Genomic DNA, 17,599 nt, shown 5'->3' on the forward strand with positions numbered 1-17,599 from the left:
AATAAATAAATGTTAAACTTTTTTAAAAAAAATTCGCCTCCTTGGTGAGGCATCCCACAGCCTACATGTTAACAATATCTGCCTCTCACCTATCATTGTATATCTCTCTTCCTTGCCTTCTCTTTCCTTCTAAACACTTACCACCATCTAATGTACTTTTTATTTAACTTCTTGATCATGTTCATTACCCCATTTCTTTGCCTGTTTTATTCTCAATTTATCTCATGTGCTTGTAACAGTACCTGTCACACAATAAGGACTTGACAAGTGTTAGTGGAATCAATGAACCTCTTAGAACCAATACTGAGAAATTCTTTGAAACCACTCACTATTATGGCTTCAGAAACCATGATCTGTCCATCCTTACAAACCATGCAGACATGAATAGTTATATATTTACTTAAAACAACAAGTAACATCACTCCCTATCTGGTACTCTCGCAGACACAATCCTTCCTTGGCATGAATGGCAGATTGCTTGACACTAAATATAGATCAGAGGATCTCATCACAGTGATGACAGACATTCAACAGCCCTGCCAGATCAATGACCCCCACAGCCTACAGCTCACCAGACTTTCTCAGTACAGAAATCCTTAGCAACATAACATACCACTCATTATTCATCAATCCATTGTTTATCCAAAGCCAGGAATCACTTAGAAATGCCTCCAATTCGGATAAGGTTGACTATCAGCTAATTCATGGACTCAAGGGAAAACAACAGACACCAACAAAAATCTTAAATTGTGGATCCTACAATCAAAACCCAGAGAACAGTTTCTAGGTTTCTAAGTATATTTGTCTGGGTCTCCTGGGGAAAGCTGTTCAAATTTCAGAATACACTGGACCTGGTTGTCAGATTTGATAACATACTCCCAAAACACAACTGATGTCACCTGCAATACATGTCTTTTAAAACCAAATTGAAATATAATACACTCACATATAAGTAGATTAACAGATTCTAAGATGTTGAAGTTGCCTTTGAAGGTAATGACCCAGAATTGCTCTAGTGTACAATGACTCCTCAAGATGATGTATTGTTTACCTTTAAAATAATGTTGCATTCGTATAACTATAATTTATAGTAGCAAAACACTAAAAATTGCTGAAATGCCAGGCAAGCATTAATAAACATACTATTAAATAAAAACACAAAAGAATACTATGTAACCATTAAAAGATGAAACTGACCCATGTGCACTATTATGTAATGTTCATCAAGACATCATGTGATAAAATCAAGCTGCAAAAAAAGGGTACATGGTATGATTCTTTTTTTTTTTTAATTTTTTTTCAACGTTTTTTATTTTTTATTTTTGGGACAGAGCATGAACGGGGGAGGGGCAGAGAGAGAGGGAGACACAGAATCGGAAACAGGCTCCAGGCTCCGAGCCATCAGCCCAGAGCCTGACGCGGGGCTCGAACTCACGGACCGCGAGATCGTGACCTGGCTGAAGTCGGACGCTTAACCGACTGCGCCACCCAGGCGCCCCACATGGTATGATTCTGATTGTAGGAAGCAAAATGTGTGTGCGTATGTACATATATGTATGTATGAGTTAAATATTTTCAGAACCATATTGTCCACCTTTCTCTACTCTGCTCCCTGCCAAGGAGGCCGGTCTGTATGATAAATCAGTGGAGTCCCTTGCCTCATGACTTCTGGTTGGATTCAGGCAATGAGAGCCCTGGCAGGAGATGTGAGGGCAAGGGCCCTTCATTCCCCTGGCCCCTTTCCTACTCCTCTCTGCAGGCTGGTTATATCCCTCTGAAGGTCACAGCATCTTTCGGATATCCTCTCCATGAAGTTTTCTCTCCAGATTCCAGAAACCACTTCCTTTCTTTGCCTCTGCAGATCTAGAAGTCATAAAGACTGACACTAGCTCACAGGCACTCCACAATTCCTTGTCGCTGTTCTTAAACAGTGTTCACACTTTCCCACTTTTGCAAACAGTCCTTTTATTAAACTCCTCCCAATGACCTTCTGTGCATGTACTTTTCCTTTTTTGGCAGAACCCTAATAAATAATATTAGTGATACTTTATGTGTATATGTGTGTATCTTATGTGGTTTATATACACAAATATGCATGGAGAGGTACCTACATGCACAAAGAAAATCTTCGAAGGATACATAAGAGATTGGAGAATGGGATACACGGTCTGGACTTTTGCTTTTCATTTTGTAGCTTGTAATTTTTTTCCACTTTTAAAATATCCAGTCATGGGGCGCCTGGGTGGCTGGTCGGTTGAGTGTCCGACTTCGGCTCAGGTCATGATCTCACGGTCTGTGGGTTCAAGCCCCGCGTCGGGCTCTGTGCTGACAGCTCAGAGCCTGGAGCCTGTTTCAGATTCTGTGTCTCCCTCTCTCTGTGACCCTCCCCCATTCATGCTCTGTCTCTCTCTATCTCAAAAATAAATAAACGTTAAAAAAAAAAATTTAAAAAAATTTAAAAAAATAAATAAATAAATAAAATAAAATATCCAGTCATATACAAGTAATAAATTTGTAATTTCTAAGCAAATCCAAATGGGAAGTATATATTTATTACCTCTTTGATGGCACATTAAGGAGGGAAAGAAGTAATTAATACCAGGGAAAATGAGACTGATGACAGAGATGTTCATTTGAACAGTGCAATGTATCTTAGTGGAAGGATTCTAACTCTGAAACTGAAGTTTGACAGTTATCAAAGAATTCATCCACTGCAGCGAGGGTCTGTACCACCTTATTCCAATGACCTGCTTTTAGAAAAGCAGTCTTATTTTTAAAATTTGTTTCCAAATAAGCCCCTTTTCTTCACACATCTCATTTGTGGTTCAGATTTGCTACTTTCTATCTTAATTGCACTTTTTTGAGAACTTCAGACAGAGTAGAGTCACATGAGTGTGCTCATTTAGATTTGATAAATATGTTTAGCGTTTTGTGATTAGAACAAAATAGCCCCTTTCACAGAATTGCAAGACTGACTTTTAGACCTAGTTCCAAAGCTTACTAAAACCACTCTGAGATAAAAAATACAAATCACTAATGTGGTACTAGAGCCCACAATTAAATTAATTTATAGGGGCTTTAGTGCAATTAAATTTCCTCCAGACTATCTCTAGTGGAACTAGGTTTTTTTACTTAATATACTTTAAAGCATAATTTACCTTAATTTTTGCAAAATCATTTAAATACTACAAATATCACTTTTGTACATATTTCCATGGTGACACAATACATTTGCAGTCTATTTAATTTACGACTGATGAGACTAAAATGAAAATTCTTCAAGGGCCATACATCTTCTATAACATCACATTTTCCTATTCCAAGATATTAAGCATAAAAGTTATCTGTATTTGCAAGAATGGACTCTGGAAACAGTAATAAATATTTTAAATGATCTGATTTTGAAACTTCAAGAAAATTAAAATCTAGAGCAAAGAGACACATCAGTGATACAAAGAGCCAAGACGTTTAGGGTTCATCATTTAAGATAATAAAACATAAGCATTTAAAATTAAATTTAACAGATCTTTTCTACACTCAAATTAAAGAAATTATTAGAAAAGAACATGACTTATACACAAGCCTCCAAATCTCAATTCAACTTATTCATATACTTGTGTACAAGGTATCTGGGGATCTCAAAATACATTAAGGAGACTTTGGAGTCACAGCTAATGAGCAAAGTTGTTAGGACAATTCTTCATGCTCCCAAATTTAGATATACAGGATCTATGCTACAAAACATTTAATAATAAATAGCTAACTAGTCTGTTAGCTAAAAGGAAGAAACATACAGAACTGGTCCAAAGCATTTGTAGCTAAGGCTATCAACTAAATTCAGTAGTCAATTTTGCTACACATGTGCAGCACAGTGATATATGTGACAAAGGAGAAGCAGATGTAACTATGGAAATCATAACTTTAATTGACAACAACATGAAAATTCAGAAGGATAACAAGGGTCATGGGTAGAGGTGACAATTATGCAGAAATAAAAATTAAATGTAAGCTTTATTGTAAAAAAGAAGAGTCTTTTTTTCCTCTCTGAATATTCTCTACTACTCCACAAATAAGAACAAGAATGGAAGAATAGTCTTCTCATTAATGAAAATGGGACAAAGGAACAGCCAGAACATTCCTACCTGGTTTCCAGATGAACTGATTATCCTTTTTGCCTTCCAAATGAGCTGCATGGGACAGCAAGAGAGAAAGTAATAGAAACAGCTTCCTCATGCTCCTCCATAACCAGCAAGTGACAGCCAGATTACCCTTTGAAAACATTCTTCAGATTTTCAGCCTCTTGACTTTCCTATTCCTAAAAACAAAATTTTTTAAAGGAAAAAAAAGAAAGAAAACCAGATAAGTTTCTTCTTTACAGAAATTATAAAGACTCACATTGACTGCTAGAACCTTTATCATGATGATACTACAAATTCCCCATTACCATAAAGAGAGTGCATATAATATCAACATTTTAAGATCAAAGGTTAATTAGCCATGCTTTCAATCCTTACCCATTGAAGAGACTATCAATTCTAGCGACTCCATGGTCCCCTTATCAGTCGACTTTTGTGAGAGGAGGGTTGGCAGATACCTGGTCTACTCTCTCCTTCAACTTAGCCAAACTCCTTGAGGAGCTCACAATTTGGGAAGAAACATGCACACACATCAAAGTCCAAAATAGGGCAAAGAATACTCTAACAGTAGTATTAAGAAAGTGAAATGGAGAAATTGGGGGGGAGGCAATTAGATCATCTGTGCTGAGAAAAAAAGAGGAAAGTCTCATACAAGGTAATGTCTGAGAGGAGCCTTAGGAAAAAAAGGGCTTGAGGGAGCCAGGGGGTGCATTTCTGGCTGTGAGAACTAGGTGCTGACATGCATTTTGTGTTTAGGGGATGGTGAGTGGGCCGGTGGCTGCTGTGAAGGATGAAAAGGGGAGGGAGGAATGGACAGAGAGGAGATTTAGAACACAGGTTGGGGAGCAAATTATGAAGAGCCTTGGATGTCATGTGAGTGATTTGGGACTCATTCTATAAATAATAACAATAAGAATTATAGGCAAGGGAATGACTTTTAAACAATTGACACCAGTGTGCACAACACATTCATGGTGGATGAGGCCAGTTAGGAAACTAGCAAATAGTCCAGGCAAGAACTGACAAATGAAAGGATCCAGGTAAATGTCAAATGCAGTACAGAGGCCAGATTCAGTTACCAAATGGATGGAATATGAGAGAGAAAAAATAAAAAAGACAGCAAGACTGCCAACTTACATGATCAAACAGATGGGACCTCTTTACCAAAGGAGGAATGGTAAAGAGGGGCATGTTTGAAAAGGAAGATAAGAAGAGTTTCCTCCCAGCGATATTAAGTCTGATGTGCCTACAGGATATCCAGGTAGCTTCCCAAAGGATAATAAGTCTACCTGGAGGTAAGGAGATTAGAGATCATGGGCCACAGTTCATGTAATAGGAAAATGTATTAAGAAACATGGGTGGAGGGGGAGAATAAAAAGATTGAACAGTAAAAGGATATCAAGGTAGAAGTATTGTCCCTACACATTTACCCACATAGTGGCTAAGAGTGAGGAACAAATCTGACTATGAGCTTCCCAGTGACCAAAGAAAGGAAGTAGCTATTAATGCCCTCATGTATGTAGGAGAAAATTATATCTTCTTTTTTATTATTGTTTCAGGAGAAGCCACTAGTCTACTTTCAGGCACTCATGGAATTTACCCTAGGAGTCCTCATAAATACAGACGCTGTGCTGAGCAATGTGCTGAACACAACACTTCATCAAATATAAGAAACATGGCAAACCATGTTTCGTGGCACTCCAGGCACATTCCAAGAGTACAATGGAAAAGTACAAAATCAGTAAAAAAGATTCTACAAAGGATCAAGCAATGAAGTTCAAGTACACAGCTCTCTGACGGCTGGCCTAGATCCAGGGATGAAGAGAGTACATGGATGGATAAGCAACCAAAACCTTTTCTTCAAATTTCTGTATCACATGCCAATATTGAGACTCATCAAAGTGGAGTCATCTGGATGAAATAAAACAGAGCTCTCTTGCTTCACTGCCCCCAAGACTGGCCTGGTAAACTATCTCATGGAACTTTTGTGGCATTGCTGGACATGATTCAAACACCTCAAGCCCAGAGAACTGAACTGGTCATACTTCTTTGTAGCAAACATCCAAGAGTATGATTTGCTACAACTATGCTTTTGCTATAGGCTGGGCAGCATGGATATTAATTTTAGCTTATTCCAAGGATAAAACTTGTAATGAAAATGATCTGTGTAGTTAATCCTAAGCTATTATTATACTATTAAAGTAATTTGCCATCAGGACCAGCTCTCTACAAAGATAACTTCTTTTATGCAGGAAATCACCAGGGTAAAGGAGAGGACTTTGTTCATCCTCATCATTAAGAGACACATATCCAGCATATCTAAAAATATATTCAAATCATTAATATGTAAACTAAAGAGAAGGAAGACCCAAACCATATTTGCTATACTCCAAATGGCTGTAGGTGGAAAGCCACAAAAGACTTAAAAGAGTTAAGAGTTCCAGTGATCTGGAATGATTAGTCAAAAATTAATATTTAAACATCTTGAATTTGTATCAATCTTTGTATTTAATTCAAAATAAAACAATAACAAAATCACCACAATTCCCTGAGTAGAGGCCGCTATGAGCCCTGATCTCATTTTAGGCTTTCTTATCATTCTAGAACCCTGTGCTGACTCTGCAAAGGGACCCAATGTCTTGAAGCTTCCTTTTGTGTTCATCTAAGCCAGTGGCAGATCCCTGAGCAGAGTGGCTTGGGAACCTCATAGCCACTCATGTATGTACAGTCACCACATCTTCTGGCTGTCACTAACAGGAAGAGTGCCAGTAGAAACCTTAGGCTGATCTTGACCAAACAAACAAACAAAAAAACAAAAAAACAAAATCTGAAATACAGATCTTAGAGAATGAACAAAAGCATTTCAATCTGGGATACCACAGCAATCTTACTCCTGGGAATACCTACACATTTTAGTATCAGTATTATCTATGATCCTATGCGTCATTACCTCCCTTTCCCCAAGAAGCTGAGGGAGAAATGGTGGGAAACTAGGTTTGGTGAAGCTTCCACCACTTGCCACGCTCCATGCTTTAGATGTATAAGTAAAATGAGAATCTCTGCTGGGTTGATGGACAGCACAGGATGGAATGTGACCCCAGGTTTGTCTTACTCCACTAAACTGTGTTTCCTCTCTTTCCTCCAAATGTCTGAAAGTTTACTCAATTATTCCTTCAAAGACACTGGGAGTCATTCTTGTATTCATTACATGAAAAGCCACACAAGTATTCACAATAAAAAAAGAGGGGAAACAAGAAACAATTAGAGATTCCACTCCTCTATTTGTACAACATAAATAGGTGTTGTACAAATGCTGTAACTACAATAAAAATATATATTATGCAGGAAGCATGTGCTACCCACGATGGCATAAATAATTTACATCACAACCATCGTTCAGTTTCCAAATCAACTTATTTGCTATATATCTTAGCATCCAAAATATATTTGTAAGGTTAGCTTTAAATTGATGAATACTAAGAGACTAAAAAAACACTTTATCCTTTTTGCCTCTGTTTTCTAACCATTTGAAGGCAATTCGAACTATGAAAAATGCGTCTTACGTTTTACACGCATTTCATTTCCCTTTAAATGTATTCTTATCATTGAAGTCCTTGAATATTTAAAAGGCACAAAACTTAATAAAATAAAATAAAATAAAATAAAATAAAATAAAATAAAATAAAATAAAAGCTGTTCCAATTTGCTTTCAACCTGCAGGAACAGCAGTGAAAGGGAGGGAAGCAAACTTGAGCACGCATATCCCCATAGTGCCATCTCATGGCAATTTGTGGACAAGATGGCTCGATAAAGATGGCTGAGTAACAGGGGCTGGAGGAGAGGACACCCAAGTTGAGACCCACCCAACTGACTGGCACAGCTGATTCAGCTGATGGCCACTCCAGATAGATGCCTATTACAAGTGATTGTTAACTAAATACCACTGAAGAGACCACAGGAGCATTTGCTTTTTCTCAGCTATCTGCCTGATTTCTGATTGCAATATTGTGAATTCCATTTCATCTTTCATAATCTGTTGTATATAGAATATTGACCTAAATACTCTAACTCTCACCAAAGCCCTGCTATGTAGTTATTCCTATTTTCTCTCACTTCAGAGACGAGGCATGGAGAGTTAAGTGACAAGCCCAAGGTCACAGAGGTGGTAAGTCATTTGCAAGTGATCTCAGTGGCCTTCCTCTGAAACAAGAGGGAGTAACATTGTAACCCTGTATCAACGCAAGCAATTTTTTATAACCCTGAAAATGGAGATCCTTTATAGCCCTATGTAGGGTCTCTCAGCAGCTTATACATGGCAATTTACATATCATTTCACTCAATCCTCACATAATATTATGAGCAATTATTCCTATTTTTCAGATATAAAAGAGACTGATCATTAAGGATGTTAAATAATTATTCCAAGGTTACCTCAGCCAGAAAATGTCAAAGCTGGATTACATAACAGGCCTGACACCATAGCCCCGATCTGTTTATGGCATCACATGCAGTGACCCTGGCAGGTCACCTGGCCTTGGAGCCTCAGGGTCCTCATCTACAAAATGAGGAGGACAGTCATCTCATAACCTCTAGGATGGGATAAAATAATGGATGGAAACTACTTAGATGGGGGCCAGCCAGAGAACGAGCGTTTGCTAAATAAAGGGCCACCATTGCTAATATTGTTATTACTCTCTCAAAATTCAAAAAACTTACTCTAGCAAATTTAAATAACAGTGCGAATGCAATCCTGCCCTGCAGCAAAGGAATGAGAGATGATTTTTTTCTAACCACCCAATCTTGTGACTTTGTGCATACCATTTTTCTGAAGAGCTAAAAGCAGTCTGTACCAAGAGCCCCATTAAAGATTCACACTGACCCTGTGAAGGAGAAAACAGGGATTATCATCTCTATTTTATGAGAAAGTAACCTCTGGCCTCATAATGACATGATATTTAGTAACTTCCTCAAGCTTTGTAACTGCCAGCCTCTTCCTCCACGTACCTCACTCTGCAGAAGCCAATTACATCAACATATGAGGCAGCTGCAAGCATACCGAATAATATACAATTACGTGGACTCTGGTTTTCCATAGTAATAATTTCAATAGGTTTGCATCATGTAATAAGGCCACAGAGAATTCTGCACAAAGTCCACACAAGTATTTTACATATCTGGACAAACTTTTGCCACAGGAACAATAGAAAGAGGGCTTGAAACAGATTTGTCACAACCTTCAAAGCTACATCTTGGTAGCTGCAGCAGACACAACTTACTATCTCTATCTCTATCTCTGTCTCTATCTCTGTCCATATCATCTATATCTACCTATATCTACATCTATATATCTATTCTATATATCTATATCTATATTTCACATTGCCGGATTTTCTTTCAGTTAGAGTGACCACATAACAGTTCTAAGCAATGGATTGAGTGTCAAATATATTTTTATTCCCCAAAAGAAATATAAAATCCCAAAGGACAAAACGTAAAAGTGTGGTTCTTTGCCATTACCCCTGCCTGGAACGTACATATAATGTCTGGAAGTACCAGAGCCGTCTTAAGCCCATGACAATGAACACTGCCCACTACTATGAATGATGGAGAGGGGATGCAGAAGGATCCTGAGACTCAGAGGCCATAGTGGAGCCTCAGCAACTGTCCTAAATTGTCACCCTCTGGACTTTCCACCTTGTGAGGGAAATAAATCCGCTTGTTTTAATCCCCTTTTTTCTGTGTTTTCTGTTACATGAGCTGAAAGCAACTCTAACTCCTAACGGTATCATGTCCCTACACGCACTGGGTCTGTTAATAGATATACCTATTTGTATGCGTGTGCCTCTCTCTCTGACTTCTCCAGATTGAAACACAGTATCTTGCATGATTCAAGCAACACATTGAAATTCTCTGTAAACCTGATCGTGGATGCCCCTATTTCTAAACAGGGCAGGTTGGTTTATTTCCCATACTGATTACTTCAGGTAATAGACACACTATTCAAAGAAAAGCCACTGCATCTGTTGTTATTTTGCATAAGAGTTATCAAAGTGAAGAAAGGGGGCTTCATGGGTGATAAACTATAAATAAAAAAGAAGGGTAGTGATTACTCTGGTAAGCTGCCTGAGGCTCCCCAGTGAGAACAAATCCACTCATACACAGTCTAATTTAAGAACATATTTATGCAATTATTCCCCCATGCTGTTGCCAAGCCCCTCCCTAATTCTGAAGGCATTATGGACAGATTTTATCATTGGAGAACTACCTTGTCATCACCTCATGGAAAGCCATTACCTCATGGAATCACATCCTCGTTACTCCTAGTGTTTCTGGTTATTGTGCAAATCTTCCACTTCCTCTTAATCACTTTTTCACTTTGGTCAGGGATACCAAACTTTTTTCATTTCTCACTGGCCACTTCTCAACCTCCTTTTCTATCATATTCTCCCATTTGACCTCTAAATTGACATATCTCTCACTCTGTTCTCAGAGCCTTTTCTTTCCTCACTTCCCAAGTCATCTTAGTCTCCCAGCATGAAATACCATGCTTCAAGTTCCCATTTCCCCATATCCATCCCCATATCTCCAGTCCTGATTTGTTCCCTGAACTCATGCATCCAAATTACTGCTGAACATCTCCACAGGGTGTCTGATAGGCGACTGACATGCAGCACACATAGCAAAGCTTGTGATTCCCTTATGTAGGCTGCAGCCCACTTCTCCTCCCCCAGTGTCATCTCCAAAATGGCAATCACACTTCACCAGGCAAGAAGCCCAGGAGTCACCCTGAAATCCTTTCTTTTTCTCACATATGAAAACCAATCCATCAGCAAACCTAGCTGGCAACACCTCCACAGTCTGTCCAGTATCAGGCAAGCTCCCATCTCCTTTGCCACCATCTTCCTAGTGCAAGCCACCACCATTTCTCACCTGAGCTACGCTATCAGTCTAACTGCTGGAGTGCTGTCACTCTTGAATGCCTTCTATGCATTCTCCATAGAAAATCCAGGATAACACTCAGGAAAGAAAAATATGCTGCCCTCCTTAAAATCCTCTCATGGTTTCCCATCACAAAATAGAACCTAAAAATTATGCTGGTTAGACTCTTGCTTCCTCTCTTTCTTACTAATCTCCATGCAGTCTTCTAGCCCAAGCATGCTGGCCTCTTTCTTGTTCCTCAAGGATGCACCTTCTCAAGGTCCTTACAGTACTGTTTTTTTTAGATATCCACAGGGCTTGCTTCCTTACTTCATTATTCTCAAAGGCCTTCCCAGACCACCATCTGTTCAGCACAGTTGCATTCAATCTATCCTCTTGGCATTTGTTTGTTTGTAACACTTACAAAAGATCAATACCTGACAATCTAGTACATATTAGTTTATTTTTTTAATTTTCATCTCCTCTAGTACCATCTGCATACTTTATCTTGTTCACTGTGTATTGCTGGGAAAGTAGATGTTCAACAGATATTCGCTAAATGAATGAAAGAAGGAATGAATGAGTCTACATTTGTAAAAATTTTTTCTAGTTAAGTTTTCTTGATCATGGACCATAATTTTGATGAAGAGGTTTTAGCATATAAGGGCAAATGAACAGCTAGAAAAGTCCATCTACTTGAAAAATTAGCCAACTGAAATATATTAAAATTATTTCTAAAATCCCGATATTTGGAGCATATGTAGCATGTCTAAATAACTAGGTAAGGGGGGTTTATCCAACACACAGAACTATCTGCTGCAAATTTAAGAAAGAACCAGAAGTGCTGACTCTTGGGGTACCTGGCAGGCTCAATCATTAGAACATGCAACTCTTGATCTCAGAGTCGTGAGTTCAAGCCCCACATTGTGTGTAGAGATTACTTAAATAAATAAATTTTTAAAAATACATAAATAAAAGTGCTGACTCTCATTTTTAAAAGAATCATATTTCCATGTTTTTAGATGAAAAATTATCACTTACTTTTTTCTAAGTGCAAAATGGCTCCTTTGGGAGCAAAATTTACCTAAAAGGAATGGTTTCTAAAAATGTATATTTTCCTACTTGTCATCATAGGATCCTCCTTACATTATTATTCAAGAACTACAATCACTACTGAATGCTATTTTGCTTCAATAAATGATGTTGTCAGCTTCCTAACCCTTGCATTTAAAGCAAAAAAATAAATAAATAAATAAAATAACAACAAAAAAATCTTTGATTAAAATGTATACTTGTCATTTTAATTTTAATGGCTACTAAAATTTATTTAGTTTAGAGACAAATGGAAATTATTTAAATTTAGAACAATAGGTTGTCTCTGAAATAATATTCATCAGATATTCAAGAGCCAACGGTAAACTGTATAATGTTATGAGTTTCTCTTATTTTGAGTTTTTGAATTCTCTCCCCTGTGTCCAGTAGAGTTAATTTAGTAATTGTGAAACCCTGAAAATCACATGGACTCTGGCAAACAGTTGAAAATTCCTCTCACTTTATAAATAAATTACAAACACCTTATTCCACACCCCAAAAAATATCAGATCTTTTTTTTTCTATAAAAAATTTTCTATATTGCCTGTATTTGAGTCCACAGGTGGAAGACTCTTTTTTATATAAAGCAGGAAAAAGTGAAAGTTAAATAGTTTAATGAAACAACATGAAAAAACATAAGATATTCACTACAGAAAAAATAAAATCTATATAATTTGCTTGGAGGAGCTTAGGTTAATTACAAAAAGAAAATGCATTCAATTTGAAAGCATTACATTCTAGAAAGAGTAATAAAGTTAGTACAATCAGATATTTTAAGAAATAAAACAGGAACCTAATGGCATTAGTCTACAGTCCATTATGCTTAAAGATGTAGGAAAGAATTTGATAATCTCTTTTTACCAAATTTTATAACTAAATATATATATTAGTATTTTATATGTGTGTGTGTTTTACATATATATATATATGTATATATATGTATATATACATATATATATATATGAATGGAGACAGAGAGAGAGTGATTTTTTGTGTGTGTAAGGTTATATTTAACCATTACTCTAAAGAGCTTTATACGAATTCAGTATAACTAGAATGTGTGAACAAGACAACATCGTCTTCTCAAATGCTATTGACCTTTGAAATTAAAAAATACTTAATTACTCATTAATATTTTCTGCAATGTAAGATTCTAAATATTTAATGTCAAGAGAATTATCTAGTTAAACATAAATATAGTTTTGTGTTCTCTTCATCAATTATGCATCTACTGTTGCAAAAGAACTTATTGAAAAATGTGTTCACAGTTGACATAAAAAATAGTAACATGTTTATAAGCCTGTAAAATTTTCTAGCAGTCCCTCCCATTATCTTTTATAAGTTTTCATGTATTATGATTATGATTCGGCATTGACCATTAATAAGTTGCTCATTAGATTCAGAAGATTTGATAGAATTTACTCTCATCCTTTTTCATCTCATTCTTCCCAAAAGAATGGGGTAATATCTGAAAGAGAATACTTTAATTTAAGTCGAAATGCAAAGGTCTTTTTAGATTCTTCTTTTATTGCACAAGCCACAAAGAAAGTTGTAAGAACATGTTTAACCAGTGGAAAACAGATTATGTTCCCTCTACTAGCAATTCCAAGGTTGTTGTGTGTGTGTTTTTTTAATTTTATTGTTTCTAGGTGTTTTAAATATATCAACAAAGTCTGAAGTCAGCTGCCATGAAATATATTTCATTTAACATTTTCCTACCTTAAAAATGCAATACCTCCATTTATCAATACTATCTACCTTCAATTTCACAGAAACAGGCAGAAATTGATGACACTAAATAAAAAGCCATTCTTCATCTTCATGTACTGTATTACACTGTTAATGTGCATCTGCTTATGTGTACACATACACACACAAATACTTCTAAAATGATAAAATGATCAAAACACAAAAATGAGGCTTTCAAAGAGTGATTTCTCTCAAAGAAAGAAAACCAAGTTCACTGGGTACCCTGGCAATTTTCCACTGGAAATTTTACATTTAGAAGTTTAATTACAAACTTAGATAAGTGGATTATAATGAAAGATATCTCTAGTAAGGGAGCCCAGACAGATGCATCATGAATGCATTAAAGAAAACACTAGAGAGAGAGAAGTTTCCATCAGCAGAAAGATTTTAATTAAACAGCAATAGGATGGATCTTTTCTGTGAAATGATACTACTGTTACCCACAGTTCATTAAAACTATATACTGTATAATATATTCATTGAAACCATTTGAGTCTGGAAAGTATGTTTAAACCTTTCATTCTTAGTTATGAGGGCAGAAAACTGTGGGCAAGGAGGAGGGGAAAGGTCTACCAGGGAAATGTGGGAATGAAAAACCATTTCTCTGTTTGCATTGTGTCCTTGGAGAGCTATGCCTGAAGTAGCTCCACACTTCCTGGAGACTCATGGGCTTCCGAAGAAGGCAAAAAAGCCAACAGTGACCACCAAAATATCCACTGAATTCTATCTGTGATCCATTTGGGATAGCCAAGTGGATGGCTAAGTTGAGCATTCAATGTCATCTGTCTATACTTTATTCTCGGCATGGATTCAGTTATTTACTTGGTATACTAGGTTGTTAAAGACATGCATATCCCAGTGGCCTCTGCAGTGTCCTACCAAAAGGTTTTTTCTTGAAGTTAGAAGCCACATTTTGTTCATTTTGTATTTCTAACTTGTGGCTTAACAACTAGACACAGTATGTTCATTTGTGAAGGACAAATGAAGTGAATAGGTACAGCAGGGTATATACTAATCAAATAAAATTATAATGAACAAAAAGAATCAGACTAGGAAAGCCAGCAACCTCAAACACACACACACACAAATTGATTCCAACATGCTCCCCCCAAAAACGCTGCAGAGTTCCATTCTGAATGACTTCCTTAGATAGCCACCATTTGCTATTCACCCTATCAATGTTGCACCTTTTCTAACCCTTTTCCAGACTGTTGCCAGTTACAAGTTGGAATGAGGACCACCAGCTCCAACGTTGGAGGAGCTCTAAGGCCCCCAAAATGAAAACATTTCTGAGTTTAACAGTGCATAGGAAAAGAAGTGCCAAGTGGATATTTTAGTAAAACAAGTAAATATTAACTAATAATTAGGTAATGTTCTGGGGCGCCTGGGTGCATCAGTCAGTTAAGCATCTGACTTCGGCTCAGGTCATGATCTCACAGTTCATGAGTTCGAGACCGGCATTGGGGTCTCTGCTATCAGCACAGATACGCTTTGGATGCTCTGTCCTCCTCTCTCTCTGCCCCTCACCCACTTGCGTTCTCTCTCTCAAAAATAAACACTTAAAAAAATAATTAGGTAAAGTTCTTAAAGAAAATTAAATGACTCAGGCCCCCTGGACTAATAGTCTTGAACTTTCAGATGCCTTATAATTTCTAGAAATCATCACTCATTTTAACAGAGTTAATAGTGAATCACAGGAAGTCTTCAAAGGACCTCGGCCTTTAAAAATAATGTCTTAGTATAGTAATTTTTTATTAAAATGCAAAATATAACATCCTACACATCTGATATTTGTTGTACCAAACTAATAGATATTAACAGCAACACAGACATAACTTCTGTCAGCTAGGGGGAGAGGAATGATGTTCAGAAATCTTAAGGTCAAGAGGAGATGTCTGTGAGAACAAAAGTTGAAAAAAATTGGTATCAATTTTTAAATGACAATGCTATATTCCCTTAACAATTTCCAACACATGCCACCATTACTCTAAAACTGATCCTACTCTTCTTCTACAGCAATTCTTGCATCTTCTAGCTCCCAAACATGAGAATAAATAAATGTTGAAATAAGTATTGAAACATATAAGAGGTGATTGATAGCACTAACATTAACGCTTAAAGGATTAATGAATTAAAAGAATGTTAAATATCTATAACTTAGTTTCCCTTATACCCTTGGTAGTAATGCAATATTTACAATGACAAAGAATTAACTCAGTGCCCCACAAAGTGGCCTATCCCATTTTGTGACAACTTCAGTGATTAGGACAAGCATCTCAACCCAGAACAGTTATTTTACTTTCTTATCTAAAGCCTTTGACCTTAACGCTTCCCTCTGCAGTTATAAAGTATATCTCATCTGTCTGCCACATAAAAAAACTCCAAACTTCCTCCTTTCTAGGCTCAACATGTTTATCTCATACTCCATTATTCATGGTTCACGGTATCTACATCCTTCACCAAAGTGGGCCTTTTCTCCAGACATGCCTCCAGAAGGTGAAAGACAACTCTATGCAGAAGGAAAGGCTGTGAGCCATTAGTAGCCAAATTCACAGTAACTGGTCAGGTAAAAAGGGCTTTGGATGGGGCAAGAACTGCCTCAGAAACAATCCTAAGTACAGGAAAAAAATAACCTGTGCAGAGAAGCATTCATATCAGGGATTATTATTAATGTTAATTAGAAACATGGTAATGTTAATTAGAAACATGGCAATGTTAATTAGAAGACAGTAAACCTAAATGTCTACCATAGGGAAATGATTAATTAATTTTATTGTATCTTCTCAATGCAGTACTGTGTAGCCATATTATAGTTATTAAGAGTATAAAAATATGGAATGTATGTGTAGGATAAGTTGAAAAACCTCAATATTATATTATATTTAACTAAAATTATGTGGGAAAAATCTATGCATTAAGTTTTTTGGAAAAAAAGTCATACCAAGAATGTTAGTTGCATTAACATGGTATAAACATGAGAGATTGTTTTTATTCTTGTCTTCTCACTTATCCAAGCTTTAAAAAAGTTATATTAGGATGAGTAATTCAGACTGCCTTTATTTCACAGATTTTTTTCCAGTTTTATTAATAAATAAATAATACACATCACTGTAAAAGTTTAAGGCATACAGCATGATGTTTTGATTCATAAAAATTGTCAAATGATTACCACAATAGGTTCAGGTAACATTCATCTCCTCATAAAAAGAAAAAAGGAAAAGAAAAGAAGGGGTGGGAAGTCTCCTTGTGACAAGATTCACAGGATTTACTCACTTAACAACTTCCCTATATACCATACAGCAGTTTTAGCTATAGTCACTATGCTATACATTACAGCCCAAGTACTTATCTTATTACTAGACTTTTGTACCTTTTGATTACCTTCTTCCAATTACTCCTCCCCCCTACTCTCTGTCTCTGGTAACCCCAAGTCTGATCTCTGTTTCTATGAGTTTTGTTTTAAGATTTCACCTATAAGCAACATCATATAGTATTTATCTTTCTGTGCCTGACTTATTTCATAATGACTTCAGTGCCCACCTATACTGTCACTAATAGCAGGATTTCCTTGTTGTTCTGTGGCTAAATAATATCCTATTGTGTATATATACCACAACTTCATTATCCATTCATCTACCTATGGACACTTCAGTTGTTTCCACATCTTGGCTAGTGTAAATAATGTCCTTTTAGTGTTTTCATTT

At 36.6% G+C, this 17,599-nt stretch overlaps 1 protein-coding gene across 2 annotated transcripts in view; it reads right to left on the reverse strand.

Moving 5' to 3' along the window:
* THSD7B (thrombospondin type 1 domain containing 7B) overlaps nt 1–17,599 on the reverse strand; it is a 1,116,594-nt gene that overhangs the window by 762,942 nt on the left and 336,053 nt on the right. For both annotated transcript variants that reach the window (XM_058715426.1, XM_058715425.1), the window contains one exon: nt 4,143–4,315. In XM_058715426.1, the coding sequence (XP_058571409.1) occupies nt 4,143–4,281 (139 nt within the window). In that variant the 5' untranslated portion in view covers nt 4,282–4,315. The remainder of the gene's footprint in view (nt 1–4,142; nt 4,316–17,599) is intronic.

The sequence above is a fragment of the Neofelis nebulosa genome, chromosome 2 (assembly GCF_028018385.1).
Source record: "Neofelis nebulosa isolate mNeoNeb1 chromosome 2, mNeoNeb1.pri, whole genome shotgun sequence".
NCBI classification, from domain to species: domain Eukaryota; kingdom Metazoa; phylum Chordata; class Mammalia; order Carnivora; family Felidae; genus Neofelis; species Neofelis nebulosa.